Raw genomic sequence first — 12,117 nt, forward strand, 5'->3', positions numbered from 1 at the left:
TTTTCTCGATCCTGTTCGTATGTTTTGTCTTGAGACAACTGCAAAAAGTGTTGTTACATATAATTAAGCTTTTATATTTTTTTTCAAGAGGAGTTTGCGTGACTATTTAATGCAAAATTTGATTAATTTATGTAATTATTCTTGGTTCCAGATTGAAACTATTTGAGGATGATAGAAATTATAATGAATATTGTATCGCGGAGAAGTTAAGTAAGAGAACAATTAACAAAATAACTTAAATATATATAAAAAAGTTAAAAAAATAAATTTCCTTGAGGGAGAGAATATTGTTTATCGTTAGCAAGCTTGTTTGACGCTCTTGTTTAACGTCATCTGGTTGTTGCGACACCTGACGCCATCGCGGGTTCAAAATCGATAGGATATATGCGCGCTGTCCGTATTTTCTCTCGTACCTGCGTACCTTTTGTAAAGTCAAAAAGATATGCCAACCGTGAAAATGTATTATTTGCAAGCATATTGTCATTATATGCAGTTACGGACAGTGAATGCAATGCGGAAGACGACAGAACGAGGGCAGTGCGAGTGTAATATCTATTATTTTTTCGATTGAACGATTTGTCGAGTTTCCTGAAAAGAGAAATTGCATTTCAAGTCAATTATTAACATAAATGCAAATTGCAAAAATTATAAGAAATTACGGTATAAATATAAATATATCGTGTGTAAAAGGTCAACAAATATATAATTAAAGATATACTTTATATTATATGTATACTTTGCGTTACATAAACACGAAATATATTTTATTTTTTTTAATACTTAGAAAATGCAATATGAAAAAAAATCCCAAGCAAGATTTTTATTGTGTTCATTCATTTCTATGTAGATTAACTTAATTTAATCTCAATTTAATTTACTCTTTATCTTAAATTTTTTAATTCTTACAACTAGAAAAAGATAAAAAATATATAGAGATATGCCAAAATGAAAGTTTAAATTTACATTGGTAAAACAGGACAATATTTTATCGACAGTGGGAAACAAAGGAACTTCTCAGAGCGACACGCCGCAACACGGCGCCACCAAACACAAGAATGAACGGCGTGTATACTGTATTGTGTAAATGTAAACTGGAGTAACTCGGCAACTGGCTAACAACCGGTTACGTTGATAGAAAGAAATAAGATTTTAGTATTGTAAAAAACTGATATTTTTTTTATTACTTGTCGTGCAAAGTGTACATCTATTCTGAACGTCTGTGCACGCGGTATCTATCGCTACATTAATTTTCCTGCATCCCAAAGTTTGGAGGCCAAAGGAGACGCGGATAACCTAACCCTAACCTGTACCTTCCAAAATGAGCAAGTACAGCCGGTACAGGCGGGAAGAGTCCTCGAGCGAGGATACGGACAGCGAGGAGGAACGTCGCAAGAAGGATATCAAGGAGAGAGACAGCTTTGCCAGCCGTCTCAGGGAGAAAGATGAAAGTAAAAGACGTAACGTTGCCACGCTCCCCGGTTCCGGCGCTGGTAAGTTCTGGTCAAACAGGATGGTCTATGGATATTTAGCATTTGAGAAGAAGTTACTTATTATCCCTCTCCCATTTTGCAGCCGAGGCGGCAAAGAGGCTTAAAATTATGGAGACCGACGCGAAGGATAAGCTGATACCAAAATTGAGAGTTGAGTCTCGTAGGAAATACTTGGAGAAACGTAAAGAGGACAAAGTCGCAGAGCTGGAGGCCGACATCCTCGACGACGAATATCTATTTGACGACAACGTGTAATTTCATGGATATGCACAATTAATGTCTGTTTAAGATGTAATTATTGATTTGATAACCACTTTTTTTTTGTTTAATGCAGTTTAACAGAAAGAGAAAAGCATGAACGATCCCATAAGAAGCAGCTGTTGCACTTGGCAAAGGAGCATGAGAAGGCGAGGGAACTCGAGCGTATGCAACGCTATCACATGCCTCTTGAGAAGGGCAAGACGGAGCAAGAACCTGACACGACAACGGACAAGGAACCGCCGCAGTCGGAGCAAAGCAAGTGGGAGTCTGATCAGATGTCGTCAGCTGTTTTTCGTTTTGGCGCCAAGGATAGGAAAGGTACATACTAGATTGTTGAGGACAAATAATTGCTAATGCAACGAGATCTGTGTCTTTTTTTCAAGTAATCTTGCAATCTTCTATTGCAGCTCAACAAGAATACAATCTCCTCATGGAGGACGAGATGATAGAGTTTGTTCAGGTGCTGCATATGCCCGGGCAAGATAAGAAACGCGAGGAGAGTCCGCCCCCGCATGTCAAAAGTTTGCAGACGATACAGGAGACGAAGAAGAGTTTGCCTATTTATGTCTTCAAGAAGGATTTGATACGGGCCATCAAAGATCATCAGGTAAGCGGAAAGCGGACATCAGGGTGTCCGGACAACGTTGCAGGATACGAGAGTACATCACGTATTTGTGTTTCAGGTTTTAATAATAGAAGGTGAGACGGGCTCAGGGAAGACAACGCAGATTCCTCAATATCTGTACGAATCTGGATTCGCGGACGACGGTAAGATTATTGGATGCACCCAGCCGCGGCGTGTAGCTGCCATGTCGGTGGCCGCGAGGGTCGCCCACGAAATGGCCGTTAAGCTGGGCAACGAGGTCGGCTACGCTATTCGTTTCGAGGATTGCACGTCACAGCGTACCCGTATCAAGTATATGACTGACGGTACATTGCACCGGGAGTTCCTCAGTGAACCTGACTTAGCGTCGTACAGGTATCTATGTGTATTGCTAATAGACTCAAATAATCAGGGGGAAAACATGGAAATAAGAATAAAAGAATTAAGCACAATAACGAATAATCTTTAACGTACTTGAAAATTGTCGGTTCAGGCTTTAAATCTTAGTATACTGATTGCTAATAAACTCAAATAGTCGAGGAGAGAACGTGAAAATAAGAATAAAAGACTTAATAACGAATAATCTCTAATATATACTTGAAAATTGTCGGTACCGGTTCAGGCTTTAAATCTTAGCATTTCGATAAATTATTATAATAAATCGATTTCTTTGTTGCATATTTTAGCGTAATGATAATCGACGAAGCGCACGAACGTACTTTGCATACCGACATTTTATTTGGACTGGTGAAAGACATCGCGAGGTTTCGTCCCGATTTGAAGCTGCTAATATCGTCGGCTACATTGGATGCTACGAAGTTCAGTGAATTCTTCGACGACGCTGCTATATTCAGGATACCCGGACGTCGCTTTCCCGTCGACATTTATTATACAAAAGCGCCGGAATCAGATTATATTGAGGCGTGTGTAGTTTCCATTATTCAGATTCACGTAACGCAATCGTCGGGTGACATATTGGTGTTCTTGACTGGTAAGTGTTAGAATATTTAAAATGCTTTCGCGTTATGGCGTAACGAAATGTACTTTTATACACAGGGCAGGAGGAAATCGAGACGTGTCAGGAAATGTTGCAAGAGAGAGTGAGAAGGTTAGGGAGCAAATTGGCAGAACTTTTGATTTTACCTGTTTACGCGAATTTACCGAGCGATATGCAGATAAAAATATTTCAACCTACTCCACCTGGCGCGAGAAAGGTAATATTCTTCTTAAAAGAAAATTCTTCTAAACAATTTTTCGAAATCTCTTTCGAACGAAATTTAATTAATTCTGCATTTATTTTTAAGGTTGTACTGGCGACCAATATAGCGGAGACTTCATTAACTATAGACAACATAGTATACGTAATAGATCCTGGTTATGCGAAGCAGAACAATTTCAATCCACGCACCGGCATGGAGAGTTTAATCGTCGTGCCGATCAGCAAAGCGTCCGCGAATCAGAGAGCGGGACGCGCGGGAAGGGTAGCACCTGGGAAGTGCTTCCGTTTGTACACAGCTTGGGCTTATCAGCACGAGCTTGAAGATAACACCGTTCCTGAAATTCAACGGATTAATTTGGGTAAGAATCAATAATCTTGTTAAAATTACAAGTTATATTTATCTCCTTTAAGTTATATCCCCTAAATTTCTTTTAAAATATTTTGATGATTTTAGGTAACGCGGTGCTTACTTTGAAAGCTCTCGGGATCGACGATTTGATGCACTTCGATTTCTTGGATCCCCCACCGCCCGAGACACTGATTTTGGCGATGGAACAGCTGTACGCACTGGGTGCGTTGAATCATCGCGGGGAACTAACGAAACTCGGACGTAGAATGGCCGAGTTCCCGCTGGATCCGATGATGGCGAAGATGCTGTTAGCCAGCGAGAAGTATCGCTGCTCGGAAGAGATAGCTACTATCGCGGCCATGCTTTCGGTGAACGGCGCTATCTTTTATCGGCCGAAGGACAAAATTATACACGCGGATGCTGCACGCAAGAATTTCCACGTGCCCGGCGGCGATCATCTGACTCTCCTTAACGTGTACAATCAATGGGCACAGAGCGACTTCAGTACACATTGGTGTTACGAAAATTTTATACAACACAGGTATGTCGATGTTGTGCGTGACGTTAATAAAGTTTCACAAAGTACATTTTTGTTACGATTTGTCTTTCCAGATCTATGAAACGGGCTCGGGATGTTAGAGAACAATTGGTAGGCTTGATGCAGCGTGTCGAAATGGAATTGGTCTCGGGAATTGCAGAAACAGTCAACATTAGAAAGGTACGTTAATATTACAATATGCTGATCATTGATATTATTTGTCATTGATATTATTCTTTGTAAAATAATGGAAATATTTTTTTGTTCAGGCCATTACAGCCGGTTATTTTTATCACGTGGCACGTTTATCGAAGGGAGGCTGTTACAAAACTGCTAAGCATAATCAACAAGTCGCGATACACCCAAATAGCTCTCTATTCCAGGATCTTCCGCGTTGGCTTCTTTATCACGAACTCGTGCTCACTACGAAGGAATTTATGCGTCAGGTATGTGAATATTAAGTAATAGATTTATCTAAATTTAATTCCGAAAATTTAGAAGAGATTGCGTCATTGAGATTCAAAATACGTATGCATCGTGTAGGTGACAGAAATTGAAAGCAAATGGCTGCTCGAGGTGGCACCTCATTATTACAAGCCCAAAGAAATAGAAGATTCAACGAACAAAAAGATGCCGAAAGTTGCGGGCAGATCACGACCAGATGGAACGAATTAAACATTTGGTAATATATCTCAACTGTGATATTAAATTATATTTTTTTGTATATATGTTTTTATACAATGTATAAATACAAAGAATTATTACTCACCTGAATTTCCATTTTTGTATCACGTACCAGAAATTCTTTTATTTTCTGAAATATTCGTGCAACAAAAATGGCAAGTTTAATACGTTGGTCTATAAGTTTTCTATACATTATTAAGTAATTTAGGTAATCTTTATATTTTAAATAGAAAAAGATAAATATTTAATCACTTTATTTTTAATTGTGCCATTTCTATAGATAAAAACTTTTTATTTTCTCATTCAATCCAATCTAATTTTCTATTTTTAAATCCAATTTCATAAAATAAAATTTTTGTTTTCAAATAATGCAGTTTAACGAAATAAAAGTTGTGTACTTCAATTTATTTCTTGTGATTTTTATAATCTATTTCTGAAACCGTTCAGATTTGCAACATTTTGTATACACAATAAGAAAATGAAGTGTCGCGCTAAGTAAATGAAACACATTAATATCTCGAGGATTGCACTTCTCAGTTTTAGTTGCGGCACGTGTTTGAGCTGCTATGCGACGAGGCAGGATGAAACATTATACATATAGTATATATACTGTTGGTTATATTTGGAACCTTATAATTGCGTCGACGGATATTCCATAATAATCTTGATGTTGCATAGCACATTAACTCGTAATGCACAAACGATCCTGTATGGAATATCGTCGTGAAAAGGAATATAATATCGTTTCGTGATGTCGTTAATGCATCGCATATCACGTGCAGTGACGCGTTTCCAGAGATAAATTTCAAGCATGCAACATCCTGCGAATAGTGCAAATATCTAAAAAGATTTCGTAAGAAGGATGTGTAAACAAGAGTTTACATTATTTTTATATTTCATCTAAATGCAATCGATTGACTTAATTTATTTAATTGAAGATAAACATACAATAATAAATAAACAATCTATGAAAATTTGGGGGAAAGCGAAATGTGAGATAAAAAAAATTATGAGTTCCGATTCTCGTGACGTTATTTAGATGTCTTTTGTGGGTCTTTGGTGGGAGTTGAAAAGATGTCTCACGAATGATAGAATGGTAATTGAAAAAATCTAATAAGTGGCTAATGGAATGAACAAAAAAACAAGAGAAATAAAATTACTTCTGCGACAATGCGTAATGGGGACCGCGGGAAACTTCGAGACACCAATATCTCCGACAATGCAAACACACGAAAAGCCATTCAAGCAAGTTTCTCCAAACTTTTCCGTGATTTATTTCATTTTATGATTGCAAAGACAAATACACATGAAGCATCGTTGTAAATACATGTCTCTCCATTCGCGCTCTTTCTTCCCGTCTCTCATTCTTTTCTATATTGCTTTTTCTCTCGCCTCCTCATTTCCGCTCTTTACTCTCGATGCTTCGACGTAAGACTTCAAGTGAACATACCTGGCATTTATATCAACAAGTTTTCATCTGGATGATTACGTGGTCTTACAGACTTAATTCGCTAGATAATATTTATCTTGCCGACTACACCATCCGTTTCATCTCGACGCTCAGCTCCGCGAACGCGCTCTCGTCTAGACGCGCGCGTGCTCGTAATTTCATCACGTTTTTTCCCTCGTATATATATCTCTTACACGAGGCAAAATATTTGCGGGAAGGCAAACGATCGTCGATACGATTGTTTGTCGATTTACAAGCGTTACATAATCCACCCCTGGTATTCCCCGTTATCCGCTGAACATTTTGCCACCGTATAATCGCCGAAGCTTATTTCGCATTTCACAAACGCAAATTGCTTCCGATCAATTTCGTTATGACACTTTGACAGAACGTTATTAATGAGTGTTAACCACATCAAACATTGTTTGCTCGGTATACCGAGCGGCGCTATCGATCCTTTAACGTTATCATCAGGGCTTCCTGTCCTTTGTCTGATATTTAGATCTGCAAAATTAAACGGTTGTCAAACGAAAATGTACTCTTTTATAATTTTTCGCGATAAATTTCAATTCTCGCAATAAAAATATTTGGAACGTATTCGTTTACTTTTCTTTTTGTTTCTTCAACTATCGCGATGCCGACGAGACTTTCATCTCTCTTAGGAATTACTGAAAATGTTCGGCAGACAACGCCTTGCTTTTCTGCTTGGAGACTTACATAAAAAAAAAAAGTGAACGTGAAGAAAACGTTATATTTTATTAGTCATGTCGTGTGAGTAAAACGACGACCAGTGACATAATTAGATAGCGCAAGCGTATCCGATATTGCCGTCATTTCAGCAACAATGGTCGTCAGAAGTGAGAAGAATTTATCCATAAATTTCAATTTAAACAACTCGAACTGATAAAAATAATATTTATTAATTAGTAATTTTTCCTTTTTTAATTTTGTATATTTACGTTTAGTGTTATTCAGCGTATAATAAAAATTAGTATAAATAACCATTATTGTTAAGTTGCGGAAAATTACAAATACGAATGAAAAGTAAATTTCAAACATATCTTCTGTATTTTTTATTTATTTCAACTTCCTTAAGCGAGAGAGCATTTATTTTATATTATTTAATTGTGTATACTTGGAAATTAGGTAGAATAAAGTCTTGTCATTTCTGACGAAGAGAAAGACTATTGTCGCCGTTTATCACAATCTGCCTAATACATTATTATATTTAGACTAGAACTATGTTTACTCCTAAGTAGCGAGCGCCTAGTGGCTCGTAAGTTGACGTAGAAACGAAATGAATGCACGTGCACTTATATTCGGCATCTCGAAGTACGAACGAAAAGTTCGTCGCTTTTCAATTCCTATTCATTTAATACGTGAACGCAGATCCCGATCAGTCGTTGCTCTGTAAATTAAACATCATCCGCCATGTTATGCAGTAATACTATAGTACGGGATGTTTATCCTACTACTATGTAAATTCAAAGGCTTACGTTCGGCTATAAAGACGCAGAATTGAATGGCAAGGCTATAAAAGTGACATTTCCGGACATTGTAATTTTAGACACAGGTAATACATGCAAAATCAATTTTTTTTTTATTCTAACATTGCATCCGCGATACAAGCTTAGATCGCGATATTTTATTGCGACGTCATATATGTTCCTCTCCCTCATATTTGCGCTTACTATATTCATTAATCGTCACTCGTTTACAGTTTATTATCTATTTTTATACATTAAGCGTAATTCGTGAAAATAAATCTGTAACATCGTTGAAAGAGAATACGTGCGACCTTTCTATTCAATTCTGTCGCTTGTGTTGCGCGGATACCCTTATTTAGTTTCTTTATTAAAAAACTCCGTACGAGAAAAGTTGCGTAAGCAAATCTTCGTAAGGCGGCGAGAAATCTTTTGCGCGCGCTTGAGAAATTTCCCAAAGAGTACTCCTAACTTTCCGAACCAAGTTGAAAAGCGTAAAGATGTACCTAGCACGAGTCGAGCTTGAGGTTGCGTTCTTATTCAAGGGTGGGACTTTTATACACGCGATCGCGACAGAGATCGGAGGGGAGGCGGGAATCCATCCTGCCGTATATCTGTGATCGATATAATGCATTCGCTCCGTCGCGAATATTTTAATCAATGCAGTACACTCAGACTTGTCATTACGTACGTTACTTTAGAGACAAGCCAAGATTGAAAATTTTTTTATACATAGCTATTTTTTTTTTTTTTTAACAGTGACGCTCGGAAGTATGATCGCTAAGCACTATCGCGCGCTTATTACACGGTACTGTACAATTAATAATTCGGCAAGAGCACCCCTCGCGATTTTCTTTCCGCGCTGTCAGAGCATATCTTAAGGAACTTTCACTGGACGACAAAATGCGAGATGCAGTGTTCACTTCCTTCACTTCGATTCGCGTCAACTGTACATACGTGCATTACGCGGCTAAATGCTAAACCGAAACTTTTAACAGAGCCATCTACGTTTTCCTCCACATTTCCCTTGTTTAAATAAAATATTAGAGATTGTGAATTTTAAGCATCTATATTACTTAGATACTCATATGGCTCGTTGCTTATCCACATTTTTATCCTATATATCTTATAAGAAAAAAATATCTATAATCGTAGCTTAAATTTACGTTTCTTGAGCGACGAGAATTTTCATTAAGTCAATGTGCGTGTGTCGGCCAGTTTACGTGTTAAAATGTGCTCCGACCTCAATTCCGGCGAATTAAATTTATAAATTGAAATATCTGTGCAATATACAGTGAAATATGTATTTTCGTCCGCTTAAACAAAATCGCGAGTAATGTTGCACCATTGTCGTTCGTTTGATTATCCGGTGATTTAGGGAAGCGTTTCGCAAAAATATTCTAAGACAGAATCGTTCTCGATTCGTCGATTAACGTTAAACATAATTAACGCTAATCGCGAAGTGGAATTTCAGTTACACTTTTGTTCACCTCGAGAACGAGTCATGCTCATTAATAGTATCTACGAGAGTAACGGCGCACGCGGCTTGATTATCTGGAACAGCTGTGAGGGAAAGAAGCAGTGTGTGTTGGACACTGTCCGTCGTGTCTAGATGCTGCCAGAATCGATTTTGGTACAAGGATAGGCGGTTTGAACAATATATATCCTAAAATTCATGAGGGAATTCACATCATTAAAAACATAAAAGATATATTAATAAGATAAGGTAACATCAGTTGTACTAGAAAATGAGACATCCTTGTTAAATTTCCTTGAAGATCGTGTGTATGTATCGTGTGTAATGTTTGAGAAGATATTTAAAAATAAATATAACGTTAACTGTTAATTTCTCTCAATATTGTTGTATCTAAAATATGCAGATGAGACCGCGCGGGTATCCACTTAATATAACAATATTTAGAGTTGGGCATCTATTATTACACGAGTTGGGCATCCAGATATTACACCGAGGAAAACGTTGGGTTAGAAAGCGTGCGCAATATACATATGTGTATATATATATATATATATATATATATATATATATATATTGCATATATACAACAGCTTCACGTATCCCCTTCATCCGGCCGCGCGCACGGAGCAAAGGAATTAAATCCACTGTCAGCGAAGTCCCCGCGTACCACCGCACAGCATCCTTTTGAATGCCTGCCGAAATTCCGGCGAGAACACAGTGTAAATTATGGGGTTGAGGGTGCTGTTGAAGTATCCAAGCCACAAGAACACACTGGACACGATCTCGGGTGGCTGGCAGGTCCGGCATGTGGCTTGCAGCAGCGCGGTTAAGAAGAAGGGCAGCCAGCAGGCGACGAAGGCACCGGTGATGATCGCCAGGGTCTTGGCCGCCTTACGTTCGCGCTTCGACTCGATCGTCTCGCGTGTGCGCTTCGTGCACTTGACCACCGGCTGCTGCTGGCTCGTGCTCGTCGGATTCGTCAACGTCGTCGTGGTGGTGGTCGTCGTCGTCGTCGAGATCGCCGTCGGCGTCACCGTCGTCGACGGTGTGGCGTTCGCGCCGTTGTACGACGACGACTTCTCCGGCGAGATGGACGAGTGGTCCGGCGTGGTTCTCGTGATGGTGAACGCCGTCGACTCCTCGCGCGGCCTACAATCAGATAAATCGTAATTATGCTGGCCAAAGGGAAGGAGGCAGGGAGAGAAAGAGAGAAGCTCATCCGTCGTCGGCTCGTTATCGCACGAATAATGACGGTGTTTGAGACACGACGCGGGGTCGGCGATATTAAGAATCTTTATGAAAGGCCGTTGAGAGAAGAGGTCGTGAAGAAGCGATGGAAGGTTGGCTGTATAAATGAGTCGTATATTTATTTCTTGATAAATACTGGGATACGGCATTTTTCTATAGTAGTTCTAAAAGGTATATTAATTTACAGTTAGCTATAGAATGTGGAAGAATTAAAATTAATTATTATGTTAATAATTATTTAAATCAATAAGTGCAGAGAAGAGAAAAAAATAATACATGAAATTAATCTGTGTGAGTTTACATGTATTTTTGATGAATTTTGAAGCAAGATAAAGATGGAGAAATTATTTTCCATTTAATAGAAGTGTAAAGAAGTATAGCAAAAAAAATAAATTGCGACAGCGTTGTTTCGGAGCGATGTTAAGCGAATTGTTATACGATATTAATGATAATTTAATGAAGAATAATTTATGGCAGATTAATGCTTGTAATATCAAACACAATTTATTTTAAAGACGATAGAGCTCAGAAGATATGCGATTATTAAGCAGTGATAATGTTCTTTTGACGATAGAACGATCAACAGGTAAACTCATACCTTTGTTCTCGTAGCAAAGGCCTGCACTGGTCATTGAGATAAAAATGCTTAGAGCATGCTAAGCCACTTGAGATAAAATACTGCGTGCTATAAAAATATTTATTTACAAGTTAAATTATGAACCCCATAAAGAATGTGATTTCTTGGCAAGATATTAGGGGAGCGAGACTAAATCTTGTGAAGGATTTACGCCATTTCTCAGCAGCTCGGCTGCGTGATTTATTCTATGTGGCTTAGCGCGTTGTTACCCCTCGAGCCCTTCGAAACCTTCGGTTTTATTGCAACTACGAAAGATGACACGTTCGATTATACGTTTGAGATTTAGGTAGGGTTTCTGATTCGTGATAATAGGACGATTCCTATTGTCACGAATCAGAAACCCTACCTAATAGGTCGAGTTCCATCGATATAGAAGGGAACAAAATGACTACAACCTTCTCGTGACGAGTCTGAGGATGCCCCTTCGTTCACGCGGCGGCTGAAGGATGGTGCCGGGCCTCTTCCTGATCCTCTTTCGCGCCGCTTGGAATATCCTCCAGTACAGGAATAAAATAACTAGTAGTGGAACGTAAAACGTCGCGCAAGTTGCGAAAATCTGTAAAATATAATTTAAATGTGTACTTTAGAGTAATATACGAGATTATCTTTCCCTCGTCATAAGTATAGTATACATTAAATAATTATAACTTTTCAAATCTAGGTAACATTCATCTCG

At 38.5% G+C, this 12,117-nt stretch overlaps 2 protein-coding genes across 4 annotated transcripts in view; one reads left to right on the plus strand and one right to left on the minus strand.

Moving 5' to 3' along the window:
• The first annotated feature begins 1,058 nt into the window (after positions 1-1,058).
• Positions 1,059-5,235, plus strand: LOC105458238 (putative pre-mRNA-splicing factor ATP-dependent RNA helicase DHX16). The gene is made up of 12 exons (XM_011703400.1): positions 1,059-1,490; positions 1,573-1,741; positions 1,825-2,069; positions 2,159-2,358; positions 2,435-2,730; positions 3,042-3,346; positions 3,412-3,569; positions 3,660-3,933; positions 4,029-4,464; positions 4,536-4,641; positions 4,731-4,907; positions 5,005-5,235. The coding sequence occupies exons 1-12, from the start codon at positions 1,319-1,321 to the stop codon at positions 5,134-5,136; spliced, it is 2,670 nt and encodes an 889-aa protein (XP_011701702.1). The 5' UTR covers positions 1,059-1,318; the 3' UTR covers positions 5,137-5,235.
• Positions 5,236-10,125: 4,890 nt separating this feature from the next.
• The window catches only part of LOC105458241 (5-hydroxytryptamine receptor 2A-like), a 111,611-nt gene continuing 109,619 nt past the window's right edge, over positions 10,126-12,117 (minus strand). For all 3 annotated transcript variants that reach the window (XM_011703407.1, XM_011703406.1, XM_011703408.1), the window contains 2 exons: positions 11,837-11,997; positions 10,126-10,705 (listed from right to left, as the gene is read on the minus strand). In XM_011703407.1, the coding sequence (XP_011701709.1) occupies positions 10,204-10,705; positions 11,837-11,997 (663 nt within the window). In that variant the 3' untranslated portion in view covers positions 10,126-10,203. The remainder of the gene's footprint in view (positions 10,706-11,836; positions 11,998-12,117) is intronic.

Source organism: Wasmannia auropunctata, unplaced genomic scaffold (genome assembly GCF_000956235.1).
Source record: "Wasmannia auropunctata unplaced genomic scaffold, wasmannia.A_1.0 LD334579.1, whole genome shotgun sequence".
NCBI lineage: Eukaryota > Metazoa > Arthropoda > Insecta > Hymenoptera > Formicidae > Wasmannia > Wasmannia auropunctata.

What these genes read in the sequence shown, in the direction of transcription:
- LOC105458238 (XM_011703400.1), top strand. Translation starts at nt 1,319, where the DNA reads ATGAGCAAGTACAGCCGGTACAGGCGGGAAGAGTCCTCGAGCGAGGAT. An exon ending in CTCCACCTGGCGCGAGAAAG is followed by an intron (nt 3,570 to 3,659) that starts GTAATATTCTTC and finishes TTTATTTTTAAG; the next exon opens with GTTGTACTGGCGACCAATAT. An exon ending in CGAAGGAATTTATGCGTCAG is followed by an intron (nt 4,908 to 5,004) that starts GTATGTGAATAT and finishes TGCATCGTGTAG; the next exon opens with GTGACAGAAATTGAAAGCAA.